Source organism: Cyrtonyx montezumae, unplaced genomic scaffold (genome assembly GCF_038088225.1).
Source record: "Cyrtonyx montezumae isolate F1298 unplaced genomic scaffold, pur_monq_1.0 scaffold_8, whole genome shotgun sequence".
NCBI lineage: Eukaryota > Metazoa > Chordata > Aves > Galliformes > Odontophoridae > Cyrtonyx > Cyrtonyx montezumae.
Genome location: NW_027072089.1, coordinates 104,814,758 through 104,827,463, shown reverse-complemented (window position 1 = coordinate 104,827,463; position 12,706 = coordinate 104,814,758). Strand labels below are relative to the sequence as shown.

General features: G+C 37.3%; 1 protein-coding gene across 5 annotated transcripts in view; it reads left to right on the top strand.

Moving 5' to 3' along the window:
* The window catches only part of RBMS3 (RNA binding motif single stranded interacting protein 3), a 706,597-nt gene that overhangs the window by 658,263 nt on the left and 35,628 nt on the right, over window positions 1-12,706 (top strand). For all 5 annotated transcript variants that reach the window (XM_065753689.1, XM_065753691.1, XM_065753690.1 and 2 more), the window contains one exon: window positions 11,014-11,124. In XM_065753689.1, coding sequence (XP_065609761.1) covers window positions 11,014-11,124 — 111 coding nt within the window. The remainder of the gene's footprint in view (window positions 1-11,013; window positions 11,125-12,706) is intronic.

Here is a 12,706-nt window from a genome sequence, read left to right as displayed (position 1 = left end):
ATTTAGATAAATTCTGAAATGACATGTCATTTTGAAATATGGTAGAAACACTGCATTTTGACAGCTCCAATTTTTTTCATTCCTTTGGTCACAATTATGTGCCACGTGTGACCTGAATTCACAGGATATTTTGTGCCCCCTCAAAGTGCTCTTTCAGAATAATTTACTGTTCATCTCAGCAGTATTTATGTACTGTCCAGCTGGCCTTTTTTTCCACTAGCCTATAGTTTTTCTCCCTCAGAGCACTTTTACCTTTGTGAAAAGATGCTTGTGGCTACCCAATCTGTCCTACAAGAGGCTGGTCATTCAGCTTGGGTCAAAGACTTGCCCTGGTGCATTTCACCAAGGTAGTGGCTAACAATCTTACTTTTCTCTGGCAGAAGAGCAAGTTGCTCTGCACTGACAAAACGAAGCTTGGTAGTAGACTGCTTCCAGTCAGCTACCTGCCAGCCTGAAGTATTGACTAATGTTGGGTGAAAGAAGGGTTTAGGAGAAGACCTTGTCAATTCTTGTCCTGCTCTTTCTTTGATAGTCCTTAAGACCTGTGATTTTTTTTTTTTTTTTTGTCACTGTGTCATTCTGTTGAATGCTTGTACATAGTGGCTCTTAGAAAATGGTGGTTCACCAAAAAGAAAAAACAAATTAGAAGTGCAAATAAATGTGTGCCAAAGAGATTTTCCCAGTTTACTCCAATAAACCGTTCACATTAGAAAACGGAGGCAGAAAACTCGTAATTCATTTGTCCATGTTGCTTTGATGGGCTCTTTCGATCATAAACAAAAGAGATGAACTTTTAAGCAAGTAGCCCAAACCTGAGATATGCAGAAGATTTGGCATTCATCTGTATGTTAAAAAAAGTTATGATTGTTTTGAAGTTAATGGAAATGAATTACAATGTGAGGCAAATAACTGGGTATTGCCACAGTATAGAGAGAGATAATAATAAAGTATTCAGTAATTCTAACATTGTAGTACTTGTGAGGCTGAAAATGTACTTTGTCATCTGCTTTCTGCCTTTCTTTTAACTAATGTCACTGGAATTTCTCTGAAACTGGCAATGGGATGGGACGGGTGTGATCCATTTAGAAATGTAGAAAGTGGGCTATTCGAGGATCAGATGTCAGAAAGGAACAAGTTTTTGATAAAGCAGAACATCCTGACAAGACACAGCAGTGACATTCTCCATAGATCTCTCTGCCTGCAAGAGAGCGACCATGCAAGCCTGTCCCCTCTGTCTGTCAGTGCTCTCCTACATGGAGCTAACATGCAGAGAACTATCCCCCGCCCTTCATGGGCCTTGGGAAGGCTTTTGGACATCACAAGTTGCAGTAATGTCTTTCTGTGATGGAGAGTGTCTCTCTGTGGGTAGCTGATGTATGGACAAAGCTGAACAGCTGTGGCTTGATAATGACTTTCAGTCCCAGCAAACTTCAGAAACAACCCAACCCAGTGACCCAGCATTGAGACTCCCTAGTCTATTACCAGTCCTCTGAGCCACTATGTTCCTTCCATGTACTTTCAACATACTTAACATGTTACAGCTGTGCTCAGTGCTATACAATAGTTAAGAGGGCTGCCAACATTTCCAGTATGAACTCATATCTTAAGGATAATAATTCAGCTGTAAAAATGTGCTTCAGGCTGAAACTTTATAAGGAAGATCTCGGCCCAAGAATGACTTTATCTGCACAAAAAATAAATAAATAAATAAATAAATTCAATTTAGTCATTCTTAATCTGTATAGTTGTATTAAAAAGAAAATAAGTTATCCTTGTAGGATCAGGTATTTACTTTTTCTTCTTTTTAGCATAGCAATAGCCAACATTTAGCCTCCTTGAACTTTCGTGTCTATTTTTTTAATCTGTCTGGTCTGTTTTACACAACGAAGATTTAGCTCACGAGGGTTAGTTTAAGGTGCATTTCATCAATATTTTCATACTCCTTGAAAAGAAAATAAATGAAGTTTGGAGCAAGGTAGATTTAAGCAAATCATTTTTCTGTTAATTTTCTGCACAGTATGAATTGAGAGATTAAATGATTCCTCTTAATAATTTGAACTGGAGTATGTAATCAAAGCCACCTGTTCCCTTAGGGCCTGGAACTGTAATGACCCAAGCTGTATCCTAAGACTGAACACTCATGAAACTGGGAGTTAAGATGTTGATCCAGACCCATTCCAGAGCCCTAATAACAAGCTAGCACTCAAGGCCGCTGTATATCACGTAGTTTGTGGAACATTTAGAGGTCCCTTCTACCAAAGTAGAGAGACTTATGAATGTCAATTTTATTGTAATCTACACGGTGGTCTCACTGGAAGTATTTTAAAACAAACAAGGACTTGAAATATTACATTTTTACTTAGAAAATCTGTTCAGCCCATATATACTTCAAATAGTATTATGGGCTTAGTAGTGGATCTCCATGTTTTTTGGATTTTCAGACTTCAATCTGAAAACTATTATTATACAGCATACACTTATGGAGGGTGGAGGTTGGGTTTTTAGCTGGACTTCAGAGTGATGCAGCAGTATGAGCCTCAGCAGAATCTCTCCTCCCCTGCAGCCAGATTCTTGGGTAACCCTGGCAACCCTGACAAGGGAGAATGGACAGAAACTGCAGCACAGGAGGTTCCGCATGATTGTGCGCAAGAACTTCTTTACGGTGAGGGTGACAGAGGCTGCCCAGGGGGTTGTGGAATCTCCTTCTCTGGAGATATTCAAGACCCACCTGGACGCCTACCTGTGCGACCTGGTGTAGGGAACCTGCTTTGGCAGGGGGGTTTGACTCGATGGTCTCTAGAGGTCCCTTGCAAACCCTATGATACTATGATTCTATGAACCCCTGCAGCAGCATGGCTGTGAGGTTACAGACTTGGGCCTGGCTTGAGAGTTAGCTCTGAACTGGTCAAGAATAATCTCAGGCTCAACATTATGAAGTCCACCATGCAGTCCATGAGCAACTGTGTGAAAACCTGTCTGTTTTTGGAGTTTCAGGGAGACACCCTTATACCTACTTCTCCCTTGACTGTTGTTCCTGTTGTCTTCTTGGGAATTGGAGAGCCCATAGAGGAGTGCTCTGCTGCCTTCCACACTGGGACATCTCAGTGCTTCATTAAGTACTACTGCCTTGTGCTTCTGAAAGCTGGAGACATTTCAGATATTACCATCTAAGAGTGATTGTGGTTCTAATCAGATCCTTATAGTGCTGCAGAGACTTAACACCCTGCACAGTCATACTGTTTTCCTCTGTCACCAGTTGTGTAGGATGTCATTTTGCTATCTTATATCTGATGGATACATGGGGCTATATTGCCAACGTGGCCTTCTGTACTTTTTTGTGTTGTTGGTTTGGATCTCTTCTTGTTAGCCAGTTCCTCGGATTTTCTGATGTTGCCTGTGTCAGTATTTGTCCTTCAAATGAGCGAATCTTCTAGCACAGCTGTTGAATTGCAGCTTGCATGGACCAAATTCCTCCTGGTTTCAGTCAGGATATGAAACAGATCACATCTGTTAGAGATCACAGTTGCTGTCCTGTCACTGGCCATCGCAGTAGTGAGGTAGTGCAGTAGTGAAGTGCATGTAGAAGAAATATCACAGAGATTTCCTCTCCAAACCCAGTTAGCCACTCTTGGTGCCTGGCAAATGACCTATGTACTAAATCTTGCCAGGAAAAGCAGAGATCAACAGTACAGTGCCTCAGACATTTGATGTGATCAGATGTCCGTTGTCATGACTTGGTGAAGACACACAGACAGGCAGGGCTGTCTCGCATTGCCAAGAAGGCTTGAGTCCCGGGGAAGGCCAAGGTGCTACTACATTAAAAAAAATTATCTGCATGTTGAAAAAAAAAAAAGGATCAAAATAACTAGCCCAGTATCCTTAGTGAGTTTGTTAGAAATTATATCATTTTTATCCCCGTATACAGTTATGTGAAGATAAAAGATTACACTATTGAGGATGCAAATATAGAATCCTTTTTGAAAGTTTTATTTGAACCCATTGGGGCAGGAAAGTTTAAGATAATGATGCTAACTCAGGTTTTAATTGTGCAGTTTAATAATTTCTGTTTTGTACCTTGATAGAAGTAGGAGTTACCATAAAGTCAGTTTTCACATGTGGCTGTAGTCATGAAGGAATAGAGCAGGGCAGAATTGTTTGCAGAGAAAGTATTATTTACTTTTCACTTCAGTAGTTGAAACTCCATTCTAATCCTGAGAAAAGTGAGTTTACAGCAAAGAGACTCCTGATTCCTTTTATTAGGATTTTATGTCAGCTTCTGGAGAACAGTGGGTGAAGGAATTAGTCCACATCAGAAAATATGCTTAGGAGCATAAACAGAATGGAACTGCCAAGCATAACGTTTTAGCATGTGTCACACACTAATGAGATATAGATGAAAAATTCTGTGCAGGAAATAAAGATTTGTTTCCACTAATAGTGCTGAAGTTTTGAAATCTGTACTTATTTTGAGATGGAATGAAATGATTGTTATTTTTGTGAAATCTGATAGAGGGAGGGAGAGGAGAAGATTTGTTCTGTATGTTTCAGTGGTTAGGGTAAATCATAGCCACTGTGTTTCCTCTGTCAGCTGTGGATGCTAAGCCTCATGTAAGCATTGTGAGGACATTTTTGTTAGCTATGGCTGTTCTTGAAAGAGCCAAAGCACTATTGCTTGGATATATGAAGCCAGCACACACCCAAGTGCATCCATTTAAAAAATGAAGGGTAGTGAGAAAACAAAAGAACTGTGATTTCTTGCTCACTTCTAGAGTGTATTAGAAGAGGAGCCAAGAACTGTCTGTATATGGTCTCAAATGCCCACTGTGGCAGGTCACGACCTTACTGCAGCAGCCCTTTCAAGTTAGCAGACCCCGGGGAAATTGCTCACAATTCTTTAGGCAAACAGTAATGGTTACTTTCTTTTGTTACTGTGGAGAAGTTGGAGAAGAGGTTGAAAAACTACTGTTTCCTTCACAATCTAAATGAAGCCTATGAGCTTGTGGTCTAGCTGTATGTGCAGATGATAAGAGCAGAGGTATAGCACAGGGCTATCAAACTGTGCTTCAGAGTCATTCAAGTATATTTTTCTCATAAATATAAAGGGAATTAAGGGAATTCTCTTCATTGTCCTTTTGTACAATGAGCTTTCCTCTTGAGATCTTATTTTGGGTGGAAAGATTGAAGCAACCCTGTGAAAGTCACGTTGGGCATGAAATGACATGGGGAACTGTTTGTTTGCAACATGAACACTATCTCTGTTTTTTTTAAGTCCTTTTGGAATAAAGAAAGCTATATACTATGAAAGTTATGTTTTTTTACTCTGGTAGAAATATCAACTACTGACATGATATCACAGTGATATTCCTTGATGCAGTTCTGATACCAGTACAGTTGATAGTATTTCTTTATTTGTCCACACAGCTTTTGATAAAAAAAAAAAAACTTTATATTGCATCAACTGCTTCTTTCATTTATGTTTTTTTGTTTGTTTGTTTTGTTTTGTTTGTTTTGTGGGGGTGGGATGTTTTTGTTTGTTTGTTTGTTTGTTGCCATTCCAATATCCTTTTATTTTGCATCTATGCATGCATGTAGGCTACTATCTGTGTATTATCAAAAGCTATGTTTTAAACTAAGAGATGGGACATATAATTAACCACAGGAAAAGAGTGGGTAAAATACAATAGAGAATATTGGCTGTTGTTGTTGGAAAGATGAAACATATGAAAGGGTCAACTTTGCTCTTTATTTACTGCACTAGATTATGTTACTTCTGGGAAGTAACTCTTTTGGACCTACAAAACATAAGAAGAAAGGACTTCTCAAACAGAAAGGAAAAATGAGCATGAGAAGGCTAGTTTGTATGTTTTCTAGAGATTTAGATGAGATACGAAGGTGAAATCAGATGAGAATTTGAATCTATGTCCAAAATCAGAAATATTATGATACAAAGTTGTGGTTTATTAATTACCACAGAAACAGGACTCAGAGTTAAAGGTCTGTACCAGTTTGCTCATTCCAAAGTTCAAGTTGCTTTGAATTCAGTGCAGTATTTGGGCTTCCTGGTTGTTTTACCCCATTTTTAGTAAGATTTTAAATTCAATAGAATAATTTAATAAAATGAAATCATAAGATTTGCAGAGTACAGATTATTAGCTGATCTTCCTCATCGTATACTCATATAAGTATTTACTCTCAGATTAGCCAGTAAATGCCAAGGCAATTGGTAACTTTTCACTGAGTAAGAGAGAATAGTATAGAAATATGTTCTCTTTGATTTTGAAATATAATATATATTTGTGGCATATCATTAAGTCTCTTTCGCAAAGGTGATGATGAAAGGGTGGAGATGTTTTTCACAGCTACTGTTAGTCTCCCTTTTATATCTTTGAAAGCCTGACCAGTTAACAGTCAGTTCAGAGCATTTCACCAAGCTTGCTGCCCTGACAAGGGGACTCTGCTGTCTAAAAGGTGCAGCCAAAGGAGATGAGAGAAATCAGTCTAGACAGAACAGTAAACCAATAGAAATATGGCTGTCATTTATTATGTATGCAGACAGAATATATTTCTCTGGGAAAAAAAAGAAAAAGGTATTTTGGATTTTTCATATTAATTCTTGATAGACAAGTTTTGCCTGATAAGTATGAAGAAAGTCATCCTTTCACTCAGTTTAATAAAACCACAAGATACAACATGTTCTTGATAACATAAAGAAATTCACACGCTGATATGGTAATATTTTTTTTCAGATGGAATGACCTAGTGCTTATATGACTGCACACTGTATCTCTAAAAAAAATCTGAAAACTGGGTTTTCTGTTGTACTGCTTATTGGCTTCACATTGTCCAGTATTTACAAGGTGGAATTTTTAAGTATGTTTAATTTGTTAAAACTACCTAAAAAAAAAAAAGATGAAGTAAATTTCAAAATAGGCAGATGCTTACCACAAGCTTTAAAAAATATTTATTCAGCTGGCTGGTATTTGTGCCTTAAATCCAATATCAGTATGAGAACAGAAGAATAAAAGAGAAGCCTTTAATACAGTTCATTATCTAGAAAGCTGGGACTAACTAATCCTTCCTCCCACCGCCTCCCAAGAGCATCACTCAACTAGTGAACTCTCTCTTTTTAAAGCTTGCTAATACACTTTTTTCATCTGATGTCCCTTTCCCACCCTTCAAGGCTCGCAAATTGGCATTTGTCATTGCACCAACATAAACTTTATTTCTGATGATGTCTCTTGGCATTGGTAATTACTTGAGGATAGTTTACTTAATTTAATAAACAGGTTGTAGTTAGTTTTATTCCTGTGATTTCAGTTTGTTTCCATACAGGCAAAGAACAGTGTTTGTAGTTGTTAAAATTGTGCATCTGTCTCTGCAAATGATAAACTGGATAATACTTTGAAATAAGTACATCGACTTCCTTTTATGAAAGTTATGCCCACAGAGCTCAAAGCATTTTAAAACAGCAAGGCTTTCAGTTAAGTCCAAATATCAATGAAGTCATCTTCGGTTTATTGAAGCACTGAAAAAAAATCATAGATTTTCTTCTGTGTCATTAGTTTGTTACATTTTGACCTGTTTGTCTTCATTTTTTTTAAAGCCAGTATAACACTGACAGAATTGTATGACAAGTCATATGCCAAAAAATATCTTGCCAAATTTGAAGGGCATTACAGCAACCAGTTTCTTGCCGATTGTGATTATATTATTCATTCTGATGCAAAAGGGCAAACCTGAGTAACTGGTAGGCCAGTAAGTTGTTCTGGCAAAGATAGTGGCAAAAATTTAATCAAAATTTCTCCTACTGCTTTTTCAATTAAGTGTGGCCTTCAGTAGCATCATGCCATGATAATATGTCTCTCTGTAAAGCTTGCAACATCAGTAAACTCAGACATAGAAGCAGATGAAGATGTAAAGCATGTTGGTGCAGCTGTAGCCAGTAGCCAAGGGGACTTTTATCAGCAAATGCCCATTATAAACTAAAAAGAATCAAATTGCTTTTAATATGAGGGTAATATCTGATGCAAGGCATCATTGTCTTCTTCAGATAAATAAGTTGAATATGGATGGACATGACAGCATGTATTATAAAACACATTATGGTGTGGAGACTGGCCGTCACCCTAACAACCAGATGACTTTTCCTTAATGAAGTATAATTTTTTCCCTACATGATCACAAGAGAATTCTGCAAACTCTGTTGAATTAATGTACTGGCAAATGCATGTAATTCTCTGCTCTAGGTAACTGTCAGCTTCAAACGCATTAAGCTGTTTCATAACAGCTGCAAATTTTTTCTTATCACGCTTTCATTTCCAAACATATTAAATGGTGTATATTTAGAGATCAGAATATATACATTCTCTATTTAACATAATATATAGTTTATATGAGTAATTTTAGGTCCTTAATATATTTTCTCTCCTATCCACACTTTTGTGTGAAGAGTTTATTTGCAAAACTGTCTCGCTTACTTACTGAAAGACATTTGGTATCAGATTTTTCCAGTGTTCTGTTTGGACCTTGCATTTGGTACACTAAATCACAAGAACTTCCTTCGCTTCCCTTTCTTCAACTGCTGGTTCCTGAATTTATACACAGAAATAGCTATCACTCTGTCACATCTGTAATCACAGCTAGTTTCTCCAAACATACCTTTGCAATAAACATCTCTAAGAATGCTCAGTATTTTAAGCCTTTGGGACATCCTAAATTAATTGCAGTATTGGACTACAGGAATCTGTGGCGTGACTTTCTGCTTATCCCATTATACTTCACAACATGATCTATGCTGAAACCTCAGAGTCAATTGTCCATCTCTAAGCCAAAGAGGAAAACTGCTTGGAAAGGGAAATAAGAACCAGTTTACAGTTGACAAATTTGGTTTATGCATTTACAGTTTGGTACAGTAAAAATGTTGGTTTGTGATATGAGTCATACTGAGCAGAGTGTTCATGCTATCTTAGTGTAATCAAAACATGCAGGTGGATGTTCAAGACCCCAGGACACTGTCTGGATTTATGCTCCTCTACAGGTGCAGCTCTGGTATCCCAGACTGCTGAATTTTGCTCAAATCTTTCCTTGGGCATGATGCTACTTCAAGTAGACTTGTGCACTGAGTACACAATGCAGAGTGCAGAATGGGCTGAATAAGTGTATGTCCTGAAGATTTGATTTCAGACTTTCAGGAAAAAGTAGATTTTTCAACAAAAAGAGAGGAGCAGCATGAAAGAGAAGAATGATACGTAAGTAAGAAAGAAGAGTATTTTAAATGACATACTAACACTGACTAGATTTTCAAGGGTCTGTGGTAACAAAGGTTATCACACTGGTAGCTCATTAGTGTAAGTTAATCCATGGGTTAGTTTGTTGTAATTACTGTGAGCTACTATGATTTAATATGGCCCAAAAAGACAGAAAAATGTTTGTAAGTGCTACAGGCTTGATACTTGCACACTTACTGGTTTGTTCTGTAAGTATTTTTAATGTGTTTATTTATTTATTGGAATCCTGACAGATATTCTGTGGAGTCTATTTTCAGTAATTTGCCAAATTTCTCTAGGGACTGTTGTCAGTACAAGAAGTGTAATCCAGTATGTGACATGAAACAAGCGTGTGTGTATTTTATACACTGATGTATTACAAAGAGGACTGACCAGGTTAAGTCTACCTCCTCTTCATCACTGCACGCACATAATGAGTTCGCTGAGACTGCAAAATCTCAGCTGCTCAGATAGCATGTGTGCAGATAAAACACCATTGGAAGGTGAGGGGGGAAAAAATAAACAGTTGTAACTTCCCCAGCATTTTTTCTTTTTGTTAACTTCTTATTTATAACTGAAAATGTGAAACTTTTTGGTTCTAGTCTGGTTCTTGACATGGCAATCAAATGGGTCTACTAAAATGTGAGATATGTGCTTAACAAACGTGCTGTGTTTTTTTGGAACTAGTTTATTTTAGATTCCAATTTAAAAGTGGATTATATCAGTAATCTCAAACAAAAACAAACAAAAAAACCCTCAGCTTTCCTTCTTCTGAAAAACAGATTAATCCATCTTTTTCCATGGTTTTTACCAGATAAAATGTGTGAATCTTTGTGCAAATATACATGCTCACAAAAAAAAATATATATATGCACAAAGTAGAGCTATTAAATGTGAAGATATAGCTGAAAATACCTCTATATTTCTTTATCTGGAAAAGAAAGTGCAGTTGATTCTGATTGACTTTTTGTAACTAATACAGGAAATTGCATTTTATACTATCAGTATCAGCTCTTCATTAAGGCATGAGTTCACCAAAATGGAGAGTGGGACAGCAAAAAATGAGGAAATAGAACAACAAAGAAATCCTTTCTAAAGCTCTTACATGTTTTGTTTTTATTCTTGCTTTAGTACATAATGCTGTTTGTTATTAATGTCTTTGTTTTTCATGCAGAGAAGAAAAATGCTTTTCAATGCTGTATGTGTTCTAAATGGGTGACACTGCCACACTTAATGTCAATAGCTAGTCTTAATAAGCTATGAAATGTCATGAGTAAGGGTTCTTAATTGAGACTGGAAAATCCAAAACAATTACCATAATAGGTTGAAGATCTCAGAAACTGGAGGTTTTAGAAGTCAGAGAAAACTAGGGACATATGTATTCTGTCTGTAAGATTGTTCTGAATAGGATATGGAAATATATAAATGACAGGCCTACTGCAGTGTGCAGTAGCATTCATCATATAAAGAACATATGCATTTTTTTGTCAGAAGTAATGAAGTAAAAAATGATATGTAATTGGAACTGACATAAAATGGCCTCATTAGTAATACAAATAATGTATGTATGTAGCTTGGCTGTCAATAGAAACAAAACATATTTCCTCTGACAGATATATTAGTCTCTTTTAAGATTCATGTCAAGTTCTCATCTGGTTCACTTACTAAGAGAATGCTTTTTTATTATTATTATTTTTATTTTTATGAGAAAGAGAAATGTTGAAGTGAAAATGTTATGTGTTTGTAGGGTGCTGTGATAACACCAACAATGGACCACACTATGTCAATGCAGCCAGCAAGCATGATGGGCCCACTGACCCAACAGATGAACCACCTTTCCTTGGGCACAACAGGAACGGTAAGATCATAGTTTATACTATTTCCTTTCTGTTTGCAAAACTTTATAAGATTACTGAATCTCTCTAGATCTCTTCTTATTCCTGGCTTTTCAGTACTTCAATTTTTACCTTTTCCTTTTTTTTTTTTTTTTTCTTTTTCCTCTACGCCCAGAGATGTCTGGCCCTGTTTGAATTATGTATAGCAACTGCTGAGTCACAGCCTGAAACACTGATTGAGCACCTTTAGGAAAGACCCAGTCAGCCCTGGGAGCACAGGTGAAGGCAATTCACCTGTGTGACCGGAAGAGGTAGAGCCAGGCTCAATCCCTCTTAGACCCCCCATTTAAGGGCTAACTGCAAGTTAACTGAAGGTTCTCTTGTTGGAGCTCCATCCTTTGTGGAGTTTTTCTGTGTGAGCCTTCCATTTTCTTTTTTCTTTGTAACATATTGTGCTGCTCCTGTTGCTGTTGCACCATTACAAGTGAGTATGTCAATGTTATTTTCATCATGACCCAATTTTAAGTGTCCTACACAAACAGCATCACATATTGCTGCTTCATTGTAAGATGTCTACAGATACAGTTCTACCACCCTTATATAGTCATAGGGAACAGAACAAAGTAGTACAAATAGTAAAAGAGTAAATTAACAATGCTCTCTCTAATTGGGAGTCATCTATATTAATTCTTACGTGAATATAAAAGTACTCCTCTAATAATTTCTTTCTTAATGCAAAATTGTTTGCTTGTGTATCTAGAAGTTTTTATATAGCAGGAAAATGGGAGTTCTGGCTTTGTGATAGGATCCAGCACTCACTTTTAACCCAGAGGAGACAGCTATATGTGGTTTGCTTCAGGCTCTGGAACGTGATTTTGGGTCAAGGTCAGCTGTGTTTTCAGTAATTTATATTTAAACATGCACATTTCAATGGTTATTTTTTTTCTGTAAGCTGTGTAAGTCAGATTCAATTAACTCCTCCAGAGTCAAAGAAAAGTAAGAAATAGTCCTAATAATAATTATTGAAACTCTCTGAAACTTTGCTGAAGTATTTTAGTAGTGTCAACAGTCTACTCATGGCCTATGGTGATTTGCTATCTGAGTGTATGCACACTGCATGTGTATATGTTGTTTATAAAAAACACAAGTATAAACATTATGTCTTTAAGCACGTTCTGTGTGTAACAACTATGTGAAAGATCTGTTGTGTACTTTTAAATTGTTCTGTTTCACTGCAGTACTAGTACAGTAGAACTCAAAAGTCTGTAGTGAATGGGGCTACATCTGGCTGGTAGACAGTCACTAGTGGTGTTCTCTGTGGTTCAGTTCAAGGGCCAGTCCTTTTCAACATTTTAATCATAGATCTGAATGCAGGAGTTGAAGGTACCCCCAGTGAATTTGCTGACAATACTTAACTGAGAGGTGCTGTTGACTTCTTTGAGGGATGTGGATGGAGCCTTTCACAGCACACAGTTTAACAAAGGAAAATACCAGGTGCTTCACCTCAAAGGGAATAACACCAGGCACAGGTGCAGTCTGAAAGATGAGTGGCTGGAGAGAAGCTGAGCAGGAAGGGACTTGGGGGTGCTGATGATGGAAGGCCCA